Source organism: Balaenoptera musculus, chromosome 15 (assembly GCF_009873245.2).
Source record: "Balaenoptera musculus isolate JJ_BM4_2016_0621 chromosome 15, mBalMus1.pri.v3, whole genome shotgun sequence".
Classification (NCBI taxonomy): Eukaryota; Metazoa; Chordata; class Mammalia; order Artiodactyla; family Balaenopteridae; genus Balaenoptera; species Balaenoptera musculus.
The window spans coordinates 53,180,749-53,193,821 of record NC_045799.1 but is presented as its reverse complement, the minus strand read 5'-3'; the positions used below and the strand labels follow the sequence as shown (position 1 = coordinate 53,193,821).

Genomic DNA, 13,073 nt, shown 5'->3' with positions numbered 1-13,073 from the left:
TGGACTTAATTGATATTTATAGGACACTCTACCCAAAAACAACAGAATACACATTTTTCTCAAGTGCTCATGGAACATTCTCCAGGATAGATCATACCTTGGGTCACAAATCAAGCCTTGGTAAATTTAAGAAAATTGAAATCGTATCAAGGATCTTTTCCGACCACAATGCTATGAGACTAGATATCAATTACAGGAAAAGCTCTGTAAAAAATACAAACACATGGAGGCTACACAATACACTACTTAATAACGAAGTGATCACTGAAGAAATCAAAGGGGAAATCAAAAAATACCTAGAAACAAACGACAATGGAGACACGACGACCCAAAACCTATGGGATGCAGCAAAAGCAGTTCTAAGAGGGAATTTTATAGCAATACAAGCCTACATCAAGAAACAGGAAACATCTCGAATAAACAACCTAACCTTGCACCTAAAGCAATTAGAGAAAGAAGAACAAAAAAACCCCAAAGCTAGCAGAAGGAAAGAAATCATAAAGATCAGATCAGAAATAAATGAAAAAGAAATGAAGGAGACAATAGCAAAGATCAATAAAACTAAAAGCTGGTTCTTTGAGAAGATAAACAAAATTGATAAACCATTAGCCAGACTCATCAAGAGAAAAAGGGAGAAGACTCAAATCAGTTGAATTAGAAATGAAAAAGGAGAAGTAACCACTGACACTGCAGAAATACAAATGATCATGAGAGATTACTACAAGCAACTCTATGCCAATAAAATGGACAACCTGGAAGAAATGGACAAATTCTTAGAAATGCACAACCTGCCGAGACTGAACCAGGAAGAAACAGAAAATATGAACAGACCAATCACAAGCACTGAAATTGAAACTGTGATTAAAAATCTTCCAACAAACAAAAGCCCAGGACCAGATGGCTTCACAGGCGAATTCTATCAAACATTTAGAGAAGAGCTAACACCTATCCTTCTCAAACTCTTCCAAAATATTGCAGAGGGAGGAACACTCCCCAACTCATTCTACAAGGCCACCATCACCCTGATACCAAAACCAGACAAAGATGTCACAAAGAAAGAAAACTACAGGCCAATATCACTGATGAACACAGATGCAAAAATCCTCAACAAAATACTAGCAAACAGAATCCAACAGCACATTAAAAGGATCATACACCATGATCAAGTGGGGTTTATCCCAGGAATGCAAGGATTCTTCAATATATGCAAATCAATCAACGTGATACTTCATATTAACAAATTAAAGGAGAAAAACCATATGATCATCTCAATAGATGCAGAGAAAGCTTTCGACAAAATTCAACACCCATTTATGATAAAAGCCCTGCAGAAAGTAGGCATAGAGGGAACTTTCCTCAACATAATAAAGGCCATATATGACAAACCCACAGCCAACACTGTCCTCAATGGTGAAAAACTGAAACCATTTCCACTAAGATCAGGAACAAGACAAGGTTGCCCACTCTCACCACTATTATTCAACATAGTTTTGGAAGTGTTAGCCACAGCAATCAGAGAAGAAAAAGAAATAAAAGGAATCCAAATCGGAAAAGAAGAAGTAAAGCTGTCACTGTTTGCAGATGACATGATACTATACATAGAGAATCCTAAAACTGCTACCAGAAAACTACTAGAGCTAATCAATGAATTTGGTAAAGTAGCAGGATACAAAATTAATGCACAGAAATCTCTTGCATTCATACACACTAATGATGAAAAATCTGAAAGTGAAATTAAGAAAACACTCCCGTTTACCATTGCAACAAAAAGAATAAAATATCTAGGAATAAACCTACCTAAGGAGACAAAAGACCTGTACGCAGAAAATTATAAGACACTGATGAAAGAAATTAAAGATGATACAAATAGATGGAGAGCTATACCATGTTCTTGGATTGGAAGAATCAACATTGTGAAAATGACTCTACTACCCAAAGCAATCTACAGATTCAATGCAATCCCTATCAAACTACCACTGGCATTTTTCACAGAACTAGAACAAAAAATTTCACAATTTGTATGGAAACACAAAAGATCCCGAATAGCCAAAGCAATCTTGAGAACAAAAAATGGAGCTGGAGGGCTTCCCTGGTGGTGCAGTGGTTGAGAATCTGCCTGCTAATGCAGGGGACACGGGTTTGAGCCCTGGTCTGGGAAGATCCCACATGCCACGGAGCAACTAGGCCCGTGAGCCACAACTACTGAGCCTGCACTTCTGGAGCCTGTGCTCTGCAACAAGAGAGGCCACGGTAGTGAGAGGCCCGCGCACCGCGATGAAGAGTGGCCGCCGCTTGCTGCAACTAGAGAAAGTCCTAGCACAGAAACAAAGACCCAACATGCAATCAATCAATCAATCAATCAATCAATAAATCTTTAAAAAAAAAAAAAATGGAGCTGGAGGAATCAGGCTCCCTGACTTCAGATTATATTATAAAGCTACAGTAATCAAGACAGTTTGGTACTGGCACAAAAACAGAAACATAGATCAATGGAACAGGATAGAAAGCCCACAGATAAACCCACGCACATATGGTCACCTTATCTTTGATAAAGGAGGCAAGCATATACAGTGGAGAAAAGACAGCCTCTTCAATAAGTGGTGCTGGGAAAACTGGACAGGTACATGTAAAAGTATGAAATTAGAACACTCCCTAACACCATACACAAAAATAAACTCAAAATGGATTAAAGACCTAAATGTAAGGCCAGACACTATCAAACTCTTAGAGGAAAACATAGGCAGAACACTCTATGACATACATCACAGCAAGATCCTTTTTGACCCACCTCCTAGAGAAATGGAAATAAAAACAAAAAGAAACAAATGGGACCTAATGAAACTTCAAAGCTTTTGCACAGCAAAGGAAACCATAAACAAGACCAAAAGACAACCCTCAGAATGGGAGAAAATATTTGCAAATGAAACAACTGACAAAGGATTAATCTCCAAGATTTACAAGCAGCTCATGCAGCTCAATAACAAAAAAACAAACAACCCAATCCAAAAATGGGCAGAAGACCTAAATAGACATTTCTCCAAAGAAGATATACAGATTGCCAACAGACACATGAAAGAATGCTCAACATCATTAATCATTACAGAAATGCAAATTAAAACTACAATGAGATACCACCTCACACCGGTCAGAATGGCCATCATCAAAAAATCTAGAAACAATAAATGCTGGAGAGGGTGTGGAGAAAAGGGAACACTCTTGCACTGTTGGTGGGAATGTAAATTGATACAGCCACTATGGAGAACAGTATGGAGGTTCCTTAAAAAACTAAAAATAGAACTACCATACGACCCAGCAATCCCACTACTGGGCATATACCCTGAGAAACCATAATTCAAAAAGAGTCATGTACCAAAATGTTCATTGCAGCTCTATTTACAATAGCCAGGACATGGCAGCAACCTAAGTGTCCATCATCGGATGAATGGATAAAGAAGATGTGGCACATATATACAATGGAATATTACTCAGCCATAAAAAGAAATGAAATGGAGGTATTTGTAGTGAGGTGGATGGAGTTAGAGTCTGTCATACAGAGTGAAGTAAGTCAGAAAGAGAAAAACAAATACAGTATGCTAACACATATATATGGAATCTAAGGGGAAAAAAAGGTCATGAAGAACCTAGTGGCAAGACGGGAATAAAGACACAGACCTACTAGAGAATGGACTTGAGGATATGGGGAGGGGGAGGGGTAAGATGTGACAGGGTGAGAGAGTGGCATGGACATATATACACTACCAAATGTAAAACAGATAGCTAGTGGGAAGCAGCCGCATAGCACAGGGAGATCAGCTCGGTGCTTTGTGACCACCTAGAGGGGTGGGATAGGGAGGGTGGGAGGGAGGGAGACGCAAGAGGGAAGAGATATGGGAACATATGTATATGTATAACTGATTCACTTTGTTATAAAGCAGAAACTAACACACCATTGTAAAGCAATTATACTCCAATAAAGATGTTAAAAAAAAAAGAGTATTAACTTATTATTGAAAATGAAAATATGATTTAATTAGAACAAATGCCTTCAAAATGCCCTCCCTTTATCTCCTCTTACTGTATATACTAACAACGGAATACCTTTAACCTGGAATGCAATTCACTAAAAACAACTAAAGTAAATCAAACTGAGAAACAAAGTAAAATAACATGTTACCAATACAGACTCACTGAATCTAAGTTAGGTTTTTGAGTATGCTAAACATAGGGCAAAGAACACTTTATTACAAAGATAATTTGCATTAAAAAAAATCATCCTAAGCTTTGTTTTTTTGTCTTTTTCTGCCTCACTGTGAAGCTTTCGGAATCTTGGTTCCCCGACTAGTGATTGAACCCGGGCCACAGCAGTGAAAGCTGGGAATCCTAACCACTAGGCCACCAGGGAACTCCCTAAGCTTTATTATTTTTAAAACACACTTTCTTTTTCTCCCCCAGGGTTTCCCAAGGCCATGTATATTGATTAATTGCTTTGAAGCATAATTTTAATGTAGCCATAGACTACTCAACGAAAGAGAGTTTTATAGTGAACAGTCATGAACCTAAGAACTTTATTTCTGAAAGTGACAGTAAATCTGACAGTCTTTGTCTATGCTAAAAAAAAAAAGCTGTCATTTATCTCCTCAGAGAAAATGCCCTGCAGCTCCCATGGGAGGGTGCTCTTGCCACCCACACCCAGTTCCCGCCAGGACCAGCAGGAACCAGGCCCAGGACTGCTGACCCACCAGCAGGACCCACAACCTGAGAATGTCTACTCTCTACTGGAGGATGAATATTTTGTTCAGAATTAGGCCCAACGTGACAGCTTTTTTTTTCAACGCCACGTGTGCCACTTGTGGGATCTCAGTTTCCCGACCAGGGATCGAACCTGGGCCCTCAGCAGTGAAAACGCCCAGTCCTAATCACTGGACCTCCAGGGAATTCCCCCAACGTGACAACTTTCGACTGAGAAAGTCCAGATGCTCAAGGAAACCAAATTTAACTCCTTGATCATTTACACCCAGCACACTTTTCATTTTATTATAATTTTCTATCAAAATATTTCCCACATACTCTTTGAAACAAAGACCTGACTTGCTGATCCCTTCTGTGCAGTTCACCCCACACACTGCCCTGCAGCCCCTCCTGGATGCTTGCCCTGCGTCTGACTTCCCTGGAGGCAGACGGCGCCACCCCATCGCCACAGGGGTCCCTGCCCACGTCTGCCACCGTGCCGGTCTCCCTGCCCGCCCGCCCGCCCGTCCCACTCACGCAGCCGGCAGATGGGGCAGTTGCTGGCCTGGTAGCGCAGCGTGTCGGCGCACGAGTTGCAGAGGCACAGGTGGCGGCAGGGCAGGATCAGCGTGTCCCGTAGGTCCGACAGGCACACCACACACTCGTTGCTGTTGTCGCTGTTCTCCTCGTCTGAGGGCTGAGGGGACACCGAGGGTCCCAGGGTCGGTGGCTCCCGAGGCCAGAGGCCGGGGGCCTTCCTGTCCCCACTTCCCCTGGGGGCTGCGGTGGCAAAGGGAAGCCCCAGGGGCAGAGGAAGGTCACCAAAGAGCAGGACGCCCCCCCAGCCCAAGACACCTCCCCAAGTCAAGAGAACTTGGGTCTCCTCCTCCCCAGAACCAAAGAGGAAATGTGGGAAGACTCGCGTCTGCCAAGGCTGCCCATTTACTTGCTTAAAACAGCAACAACAAAAATAAGGCAACGGAGTTCCCGGGCGGTCCAGTGGTTAGGACTCCGTGCTTTCTCTGCTGGGGCCTGGGTTCCATCCCTGGTAGGGGAACTAAGATCCTACAAGCTGCGCATTGCGGCCCCCCCAAAATAAATCAGGCAAGTCTAACTTGTTGAAATGTTTTCCTTAAGTAATGGCACCTTCTGGAAAACAAAACTAGCTTCTGGATCAAGAGATAGCAACAGCCTAAAACGGGCATCAGCCAAGTCCAGCCTGCTGCCTGCTTCTGAAGCAAAGTGTCACCAGAGCACAGCCTTGCCCCTGTGTTTCTGTATGTCTGTGGCTGCTTCTGCGTGATCCCGGCAGCGCTAGACACATGAACAGAAGTGACAGACGCCATAGAGGTCGACGACATTAACTACTGGGCCCTCTATGGGAAGTCGGATGACCTCTGATGCAGAAACATGACCTGGGCAGAGAGCACTTGGCATCCAGCCAGTTCCAGCCACCATGGAAGCTAGCCTGAGACCCCAGAGGTTTTTAAAAAGAGGCAGCAGTTTCATTTGTGTCTTAAGACAATGACAAAGCCATGGACTAATTCCCTGGCTGTGCCAGACCTTGGCTCTGTGGACCACCAGGCTCCTGTCACAGGCACTGGAAGGCGAGCCGGTCCACAGGTGCAGCGCGGGCTCAACTGCTGATGAGAGAAGGGAAAGGCCAAGGCTGCACCGGGGAAGGGGGCAGCAGGAGGGGGCCCGGCATCCCCAGGCTGCCTTGATGGCCAGCTGCCCAGTGATGGTAACAAGCCAGTGAATTTGCTGGAAAAAGGACAATGTCCCACAGACTCTGCTAACTCTAAAAATTAAGGAAAAATGATGGAGTCTGGGGTCCTGGGGTCTCCAGGGGAAGGCTCAGCAGGGAACTGGCTCATCTGCCACCAACCTGCAGGGCCCTGGCCAGGACAGGGGCCCCAAGCAGGTCACCCACGGGCCCGCCTCCGAGCAGCTGGGAGGAGCACAGGGGAGCATGGCCAGCCTGGCCCGGCGGTGCCACAAGCACGCACCTTTGTCTCCTGGTTGTTCTTGTTCTCAATGCCGTAGATCTCCTGCAGCAGGTAGCTGACCCGGTCCACCTGGAGAGCAGAGAGGTGTCTGGGCACTTGCTCCCAGCTCAACGGCTCCTCTGCACCCACCTTTCCCGACAACCCCTCCCAGGTGCCGGGCTCGGGTCCTGGGGGCAGGCGTGGTTGGCGGTTCTGTCTAGCCCCACCCCCAGGGAGCGGGCACTACTGGAGACAGGCAGGGAGAACCACCACCTGCCCAGCCCACTGGTAGCAAGGACACTGGGCTGGGCCCAGGTTCTGCCCGCCCCAGAGGGCGCAGAGCCTAGCTCTACCCGGACTCGGCGACCACATCTTCTGCCCACCTTACCGTGCCCAACCCCAGAGGAAAACGACCTTGGACCCTGCTGTCACCAGCCCCACAAGAGTGACCAGAGTCAGGCCTCGAATTGACCACAGTTTATGGGCCAGATACTCCTCCTGAGAGCCACGGCCCTGCTGGTCAGCTCTCCTGAAACAAGCACCCAGACCATCCCCGGGGTCTCCTGCCCTCCTGCCACCTCCAGGTGTTGCACCTGCCAGAGTTCTCTCAACCCCTCTTTTAAAAAACTCAAGCAACACCACTCTCGGGTTGTGGCTGACACACCTGAGCAGCTACACACAGGATAACCTGATAATCACAGCTTTGGAGACAGACCCCACCATGGCCACTGTTAAATCAGTCTCCAGGCTCATTTCAGGCAACCCTGTCCGCTAAATCCTCACAGAACCTACCTAAGTCGGAGGCCACCAGGGATAATTCTTCCTGGTGTTAGACCATGGAATTACGGACCCCAAAGAAAGGCTGTACTGGTCTATAGCTCCCATTGGTTCCAAGATATTCCATCCTTCTCTCAAATATGGATTAAGTCAATCTAAGTCTTTGCCCAACACGGAGGTAATTTCAGCAATTTGTAAGGAGGAGGAGGGGAGGCTGCAGTGTTTCTCCCTTCTTTCCTCCCTCCCTTCCTCCATCCCTCCCTCCCTTCCTTCCCTTCTTCCTTCATCTGTCCATTCATTCATTTGGCAAGTGTTTACTGAACACTCACTAAGTTCAAGATGGACAAGATTCGGCTACAACGGTCAATGCAGGTACGTGGTGGGTATGCAGTACACGCGGACACACCCAGTGACCCTGACCCTGACTCCTGGAGCCCAGGGCCCACAGTAGTGGTGTCACCAGCTACTTCCACAGTGGCCATGGTGGCCCGGGGAAAATAATCCACAGAGACCACTGGGTCACGTGTGCACGCCTGTCTTTTAAATCAAAAGGGCTCACGGTATTTCCTCTGATGGACTTACGATTTGCTTCTGCTTTAAAGGCTTCACAGAGAAGCTGCCGTCGACGTGCTGCAGGGAAGAAGGACAGAGAGGTTAACTCGGCCATGCTGAAGGCCCGTCCTTGGTCAACCCACAACCACGGCTGAAAAAAAGAAGGGGCCAGCGACAGCGAGAGGCCCGCGCGCCACGATGAGGAGTGGCCCCCGCTCGCCGCAACTGGAGAGGGCCCTCGCACAGAGACGAAGACCCGACACAGCCAAGGGTAAATAAATAAATAAATAAATAAAATGTCTGCAGAAATATTAAAAAAAAAAAAAAAAGAAGGGGCCACACGAAGACTCGAGAGACAGGCCAGGGATCCTCCAACTGTGGCCCTCTGACCTGGCTTCGAAACTACCCGGAGAATCTTCTAAAAATATCGCCTCCTGGGTCCCACCCTGACCTACAAAACCCAACTCTCCCTGGGTCGTTCTCAAGTACACTCAAGTTCACCACCATCAGCCAAGTTCTGACAATGGATAGGCGCTTCCCCACCTGGATGGCAAGAACTAAGACAGACGGCTCCAGCCCTCAAAGGGCTTGGTCGAATCGCAAAGACAGCACAAGGATGTCACTGGCTTACGTACTCAGCAAGGCCCAAAGCTCTGAGAACCGTGAGAACAAGATAGAGCAAATGCGTCTGGTGGTACCCGGGGAGGCACACGGCTCCGAGTCCACACAGTTAAGCACGGTACCAGATCTGAACTCTCGCGCACCAAATACCCCTTCTGAGTCCACCGAGACCAGCGCCCGGCGTTTTCTGTAAGGCTGATGGGTTCTGACAGAAGTTTCTAGCACGCTGCACTCCAAAAATAAGGTAGTTTCTCACTGGACTCTACACTGGAAGCACAGAATGGAGTGTCTGCCAGTGAGGGCCCATCGCCCCGCCAGAGCACACAGATGGTAAATAGTCACCATCTCCTCTGACAAGGCCGGCCTGGGGAGCACAGCTGGTGAGCCCAGAGATGGAGAGGGCCACCTCCACCACAGCCCCAGGAGGCCAGGGAGAGCACAGACCCAACGTCACCAGAGGGGCCTCGGGCCCAGCTCCACTGATCCCTTGGGGCATCTGGAAAGACCCAGATCAGAGGGAGGAGATGAGCTCTGCACTTAAGGCTTTCGGGGCTGCAGGCACACCCTGGGCTGAGGAAGCCAGGGGTTGGCAGGACGTCCAGGACAAGTGGTCTGAGACTGGTTTCCTCATGAGGTCCTTGCTCCTCGTCCACCTGGGCCACAGGCCGGTGCTAAACACACAACTGCACGGTGCCGACCAATGTCAAGGAACACTACAAGGTGGGGATCAGCCGTAGCCTTTTCAAATAGGGGACACACCCCACTACTCTGGCAGGGCTCTCGGTGAGCAGGGACCCTGTCCCAACACAGCCAGGCCCTCGCTCGCTGCATGCATGGACGCACGGAACTGGACCCCGGTGAGAGGACCATCCCTAGAACCCGAGACACCCTAATGCAGAGTCAGTGGTGAGGCCGACTGTCCTCACCACCAGCCAGCATCCCCACCACACACCATAAACACGGCCACAGAGCATGGACAGTCAGGGGCCTGGGGACTCAGGTCTGGTGGAAAAAAGGGCAAACACGTAAGTTCAAATACACGTAACGCTAAAAAGGTAGTAGTAAATGAATCCTTCCATGTAAATGGTCTCTTTCTATGCGGGGCACCCCCAACTCGGGGACCCCAGGAGAGTATGTATGTCACGTCTAGGACCGTACTAGGCAGGTGGCAGACCCTCGTCTACCCCACCAGCATTTACTGGGCACCGACTGCATGCAGGATACGATGACAAATGAGGGGTCGGCTGGACGATCACGAGCAAGATGGCACTTACCTTTTCAAAGGCGGCCAAGAGCACGTGGGCGTGGCCGGTCACTTCCACAACTGCCCGGGAGAGAGGAGAGTGGTCAGAGCCGGCCTCCACCACCCCCAGCCCCCCACCCTGGGCTTCCTCTTTCCAGCTGGCACGTCCCCAGCTCTCAGCCTGCAGGCAGGGCCTTGTCCTCTGAGGACCCATCGAGGTCTTGTCCTTGCCTCGCCCTCCTCTGCCTGCAGCTCCCTCCGACCCGCACCTCACCCGGCCCCAAAGCAGCCACTGCCGGCTGCCCACGGTTGGCTCTGCTGCCGTCTCACTCGGCACGGGGAGGAGCTGAGAAGCCCGGGGACGAGCCTGGGCCGGGCAGGGTGTCTGCACCCTCGCCTGGGACCCCGCAGCCTGCAGCAGGGGCAAGGAGAGGCCAGCAGGACAGGCAGGAGGAGGCAGGCGGCGAGGGGTCAGCGTGGCGCCGACAGCCTTCATCGTTCCACTGCGGGGCGGACACCAGCGCCGCGAGAGCCAGGCTCGGCCACCGGGGCGCGGGGACAGCACCAGCAGCAGGAGACGGAGCGCTCGGCGCCCGAGCCCCTCGGCCCCAAGCCCGGCCAGCAGGCTGAGTCGACGTCGTCCGCTGTTTCTGGACCCGGCTGACTGGGGTGAGAAGGGCCTCTTCCCAAGTGTGCACACCTGGGAGGGAGACCGGAGGGAAAGGCCACTCACCATCCCCCTCATCCACCACGGCCTGGATGACCACTGGAAACATGCCCCGGTCCAGGTCAAAGTTCAGCTGCGGAGAAGAGGAGGTGACAACAGTCAGACTGAGCTGGAGGGAGCGGGTGGGATGAGCAGGAGGCATCGCGGTGACAGAGCTGAGGCAAGACAGGCGCCCTTTTCTTCTTTGTGGTAAAGCAGATTAAAAGGGCACATTTGTGTTCTAAGTGTAGCTCAGTGTCATTAAGTACATCCGTAAGGTCACGCGACCGTCAGCACCACCTTTCCTGGCACGTCCTCGCCAGCCCTCAGCGGGCCTCCCAGCCCAGCCCAGCCCTGGAACCTCCATGCTGCTGCTGTCTGTGGACCGGCCGACCCTGGACATTCACAGAAATGGATGCACACAGTATCTGTCTTTTGCGTCTGGTGTCTCTCAGGCAGAATCATCACGCTGCAGCCGCCTCCCCCTTAAAGCCGAGCAGCGCTCCCTGCCTGGCCAGACCTCACTGTCACCCATTCACCTGCTCACAGACACCAGGCCCCCCTTCGGCTGTGCTGAGCGGGGCTGCCTCTGCTGGACTCTGCTGGGTGGACCCCTAGGCACGGGAGCGCCGGGTCCCACGGAGATCCCGCGTCTAACCTTGTGAAGAAAGGCACCCAGCTCGGCCCCAACAAAGACAGAAGCAACGTGAAGGAGACCACGTGGCTCGTCCGAGCTCACAGAGAAACCTCCTCTCACTTTTCCTTCTCCTCCAGCTTAAATCCCTCCGGCGATCCCCGCTGCCCTCCGGCTGCAGGCCACGCTCCTCCCCACGTGTCCACTCGGGTGCAGCTTCCACGTCTGCTCACCAGTGGGGACCGCGGGGAGGTCACACAGAGCCTGCAGGGCAGAGGCGCTCAGCCAAACCACACCCACCACGGGAAGGGTGCCCAGCGGGTCCCTGGCTGTCGGTGGGCCGCAGGGCCGGGCCGGGGCCAGTGCTAGGACAGGGCATACTCAGCGCTGCCAGGTTCGGGTCTGGCTCTACAACCTGAGCATCAGGTCCCGATCCTAACGCAAAAGTTGCGAGCAGGTGGCCGAGAGAGCAGGCGGTGAGCATTGGCCACTGGAGCTGCATGTGCTCAGGCAGCGGGAGCCGAGGAGGGAGTTGGCCCAGGAGGACCACGTGGGGTAGGGACTCCAGGGCGCGGGGCTTGGTAGGAACGTGTGTGCACAGATCCGCATGCGGGGAGGTGTCCAGGCCTACCCAGGACCCACAGCCTCAGGGTAGAAGGGCTGCACCACCAAAACTTGGACCTGGAAGAGGGAGGGACCCGCTTTCCCCGCTCCTGCCTTGCTCTGGGGTGCCCCACGGGGTGGGGGGGTGACCGCCCGAGACAGGAGTCACACATCACCTACAGCTATCCCGGGGCCAGGGACCTCCCGCACGCCTGCTTCTGCCCTCCCTACCGCAAGTCAGGGAAGAGGGAGCCATCTTGCCAACGACCATCCCGCAGTTACCCTGGTGACGACGAAGCGAGGTGGGTGTGACGCACAGGCGCTGCCCTTCCCAGGCTGTAATCAGGCCCAGGAGGGGAGATGCTCAGATGACAGAGCTGTATGGGGAGCAGTGCGGGCCCTGCCGCCCCCGCGCTTCCGGCCTGTTGCTGGAATACAGTCGTCAGCGCTGACGTGGCGACTTGGTTGCTCTCAGGAGCTGCCAGTGATTTGCACTTCCTTTCTCCCTCGCACGCTGAGTGCTGCCTCAGCACCAGCTGACGGGTGGAATAACAGACACTGGTCTGGGGAGGTGTGACGGGGGCCCCTGCCCCGCTGGCCGCCGGGCTCACGATGGACAGCCTGGCCAAGTAAGCACCCTGCACCCCGACCTCGCGGACCCCTGGGGCCACCTGTGAGGGAGGGACTGTTTCTACCTCCAGCTGACAGATGGGAAAGCAAGGGACGCAGAGGTGGCATAACTTGCTGGATGCTTCATGGACAGAGTGACAGAGCCAGGGTTGCCTCCAGGCCTCGCCCACCTGTGTCCTCCCAGCTCCTGGGAAAGGCCATCACTGCTGCCTGGACGCCGCTGGTACTTCTGTCCTGGAGACTCTGCTCTTATCAAGCCTGACCCACCTGGGGCCTCCTGTCCAGTCCTGTCCAAACCCTACTGCAAAGGTGCAAATGGCTGTTGTCCCACTTTTCAGGTGGCAGCACCCCAACTTTCCCTGCGGAAATGGGGGAACAACTTCTCTCCTACCCTGGTACTGTGTGGCCTGGCCAGAGGATGGTATGTCCACCTGAGCACTCTGGGACGCAGGCGGGGACCACACCTCTCCACTGGTCTGCAGGGCGCCAGCAGAGAGCGAGGCCAGCTCAGCAGGAGCACACCCTTCCTGATGACATGGGCCCCTGCAGACACCCAGCCTTTTCAGAATCTATGCCAATAAGTTCCTGATT

The 13,073-nt window shown here is 51.8% G+C and overlaps 1 protein-coding gene across 5 annotated transcripts in view; it reads right to left on the bottom strand.

Moving 5' to 3' along the window:
* MGRN1 (mahogunin ring finger 1) overlaps nucleotides 1–13,073 on the bottom strand; it is a 67,254-nt gene that overhangs the window by 18,308 nt on the left and 35,873 nt on the right. For all 5 annotated transcript variants that reach the window (XM_036824987.1, XM_036824983.1, XM_036824988.1 and 2 more), the window contains exons 6-10: nucleotides 10,643–10,709; nucleotides 9,941–9,990; nucleotides 8,076–8,123; nucleotides 6,738–6,806; nucleotides 5,266–5,425 (exon numbers count right to left, since the gene is read on the bottom strand). In XM_036824987.1, the coding sequence (XP_036680882.1) occupies nucleotides 5,266–5,425; nucleotides 6,738–6,806; nucleotides 8,076–8,123; nucleotides 9,941–9,990; nucleotides 10,643–10,709 (394 nt within the window). The remainder of the gene's footprint in view (nucleotides 1–5,265; nucleotides 5,426–6,737; nucleotides 6,807–8,075; nucleotides 8,124–9,940; nucleotides 9,991–10,642; nucleotides 10,710–13,073) is intronic.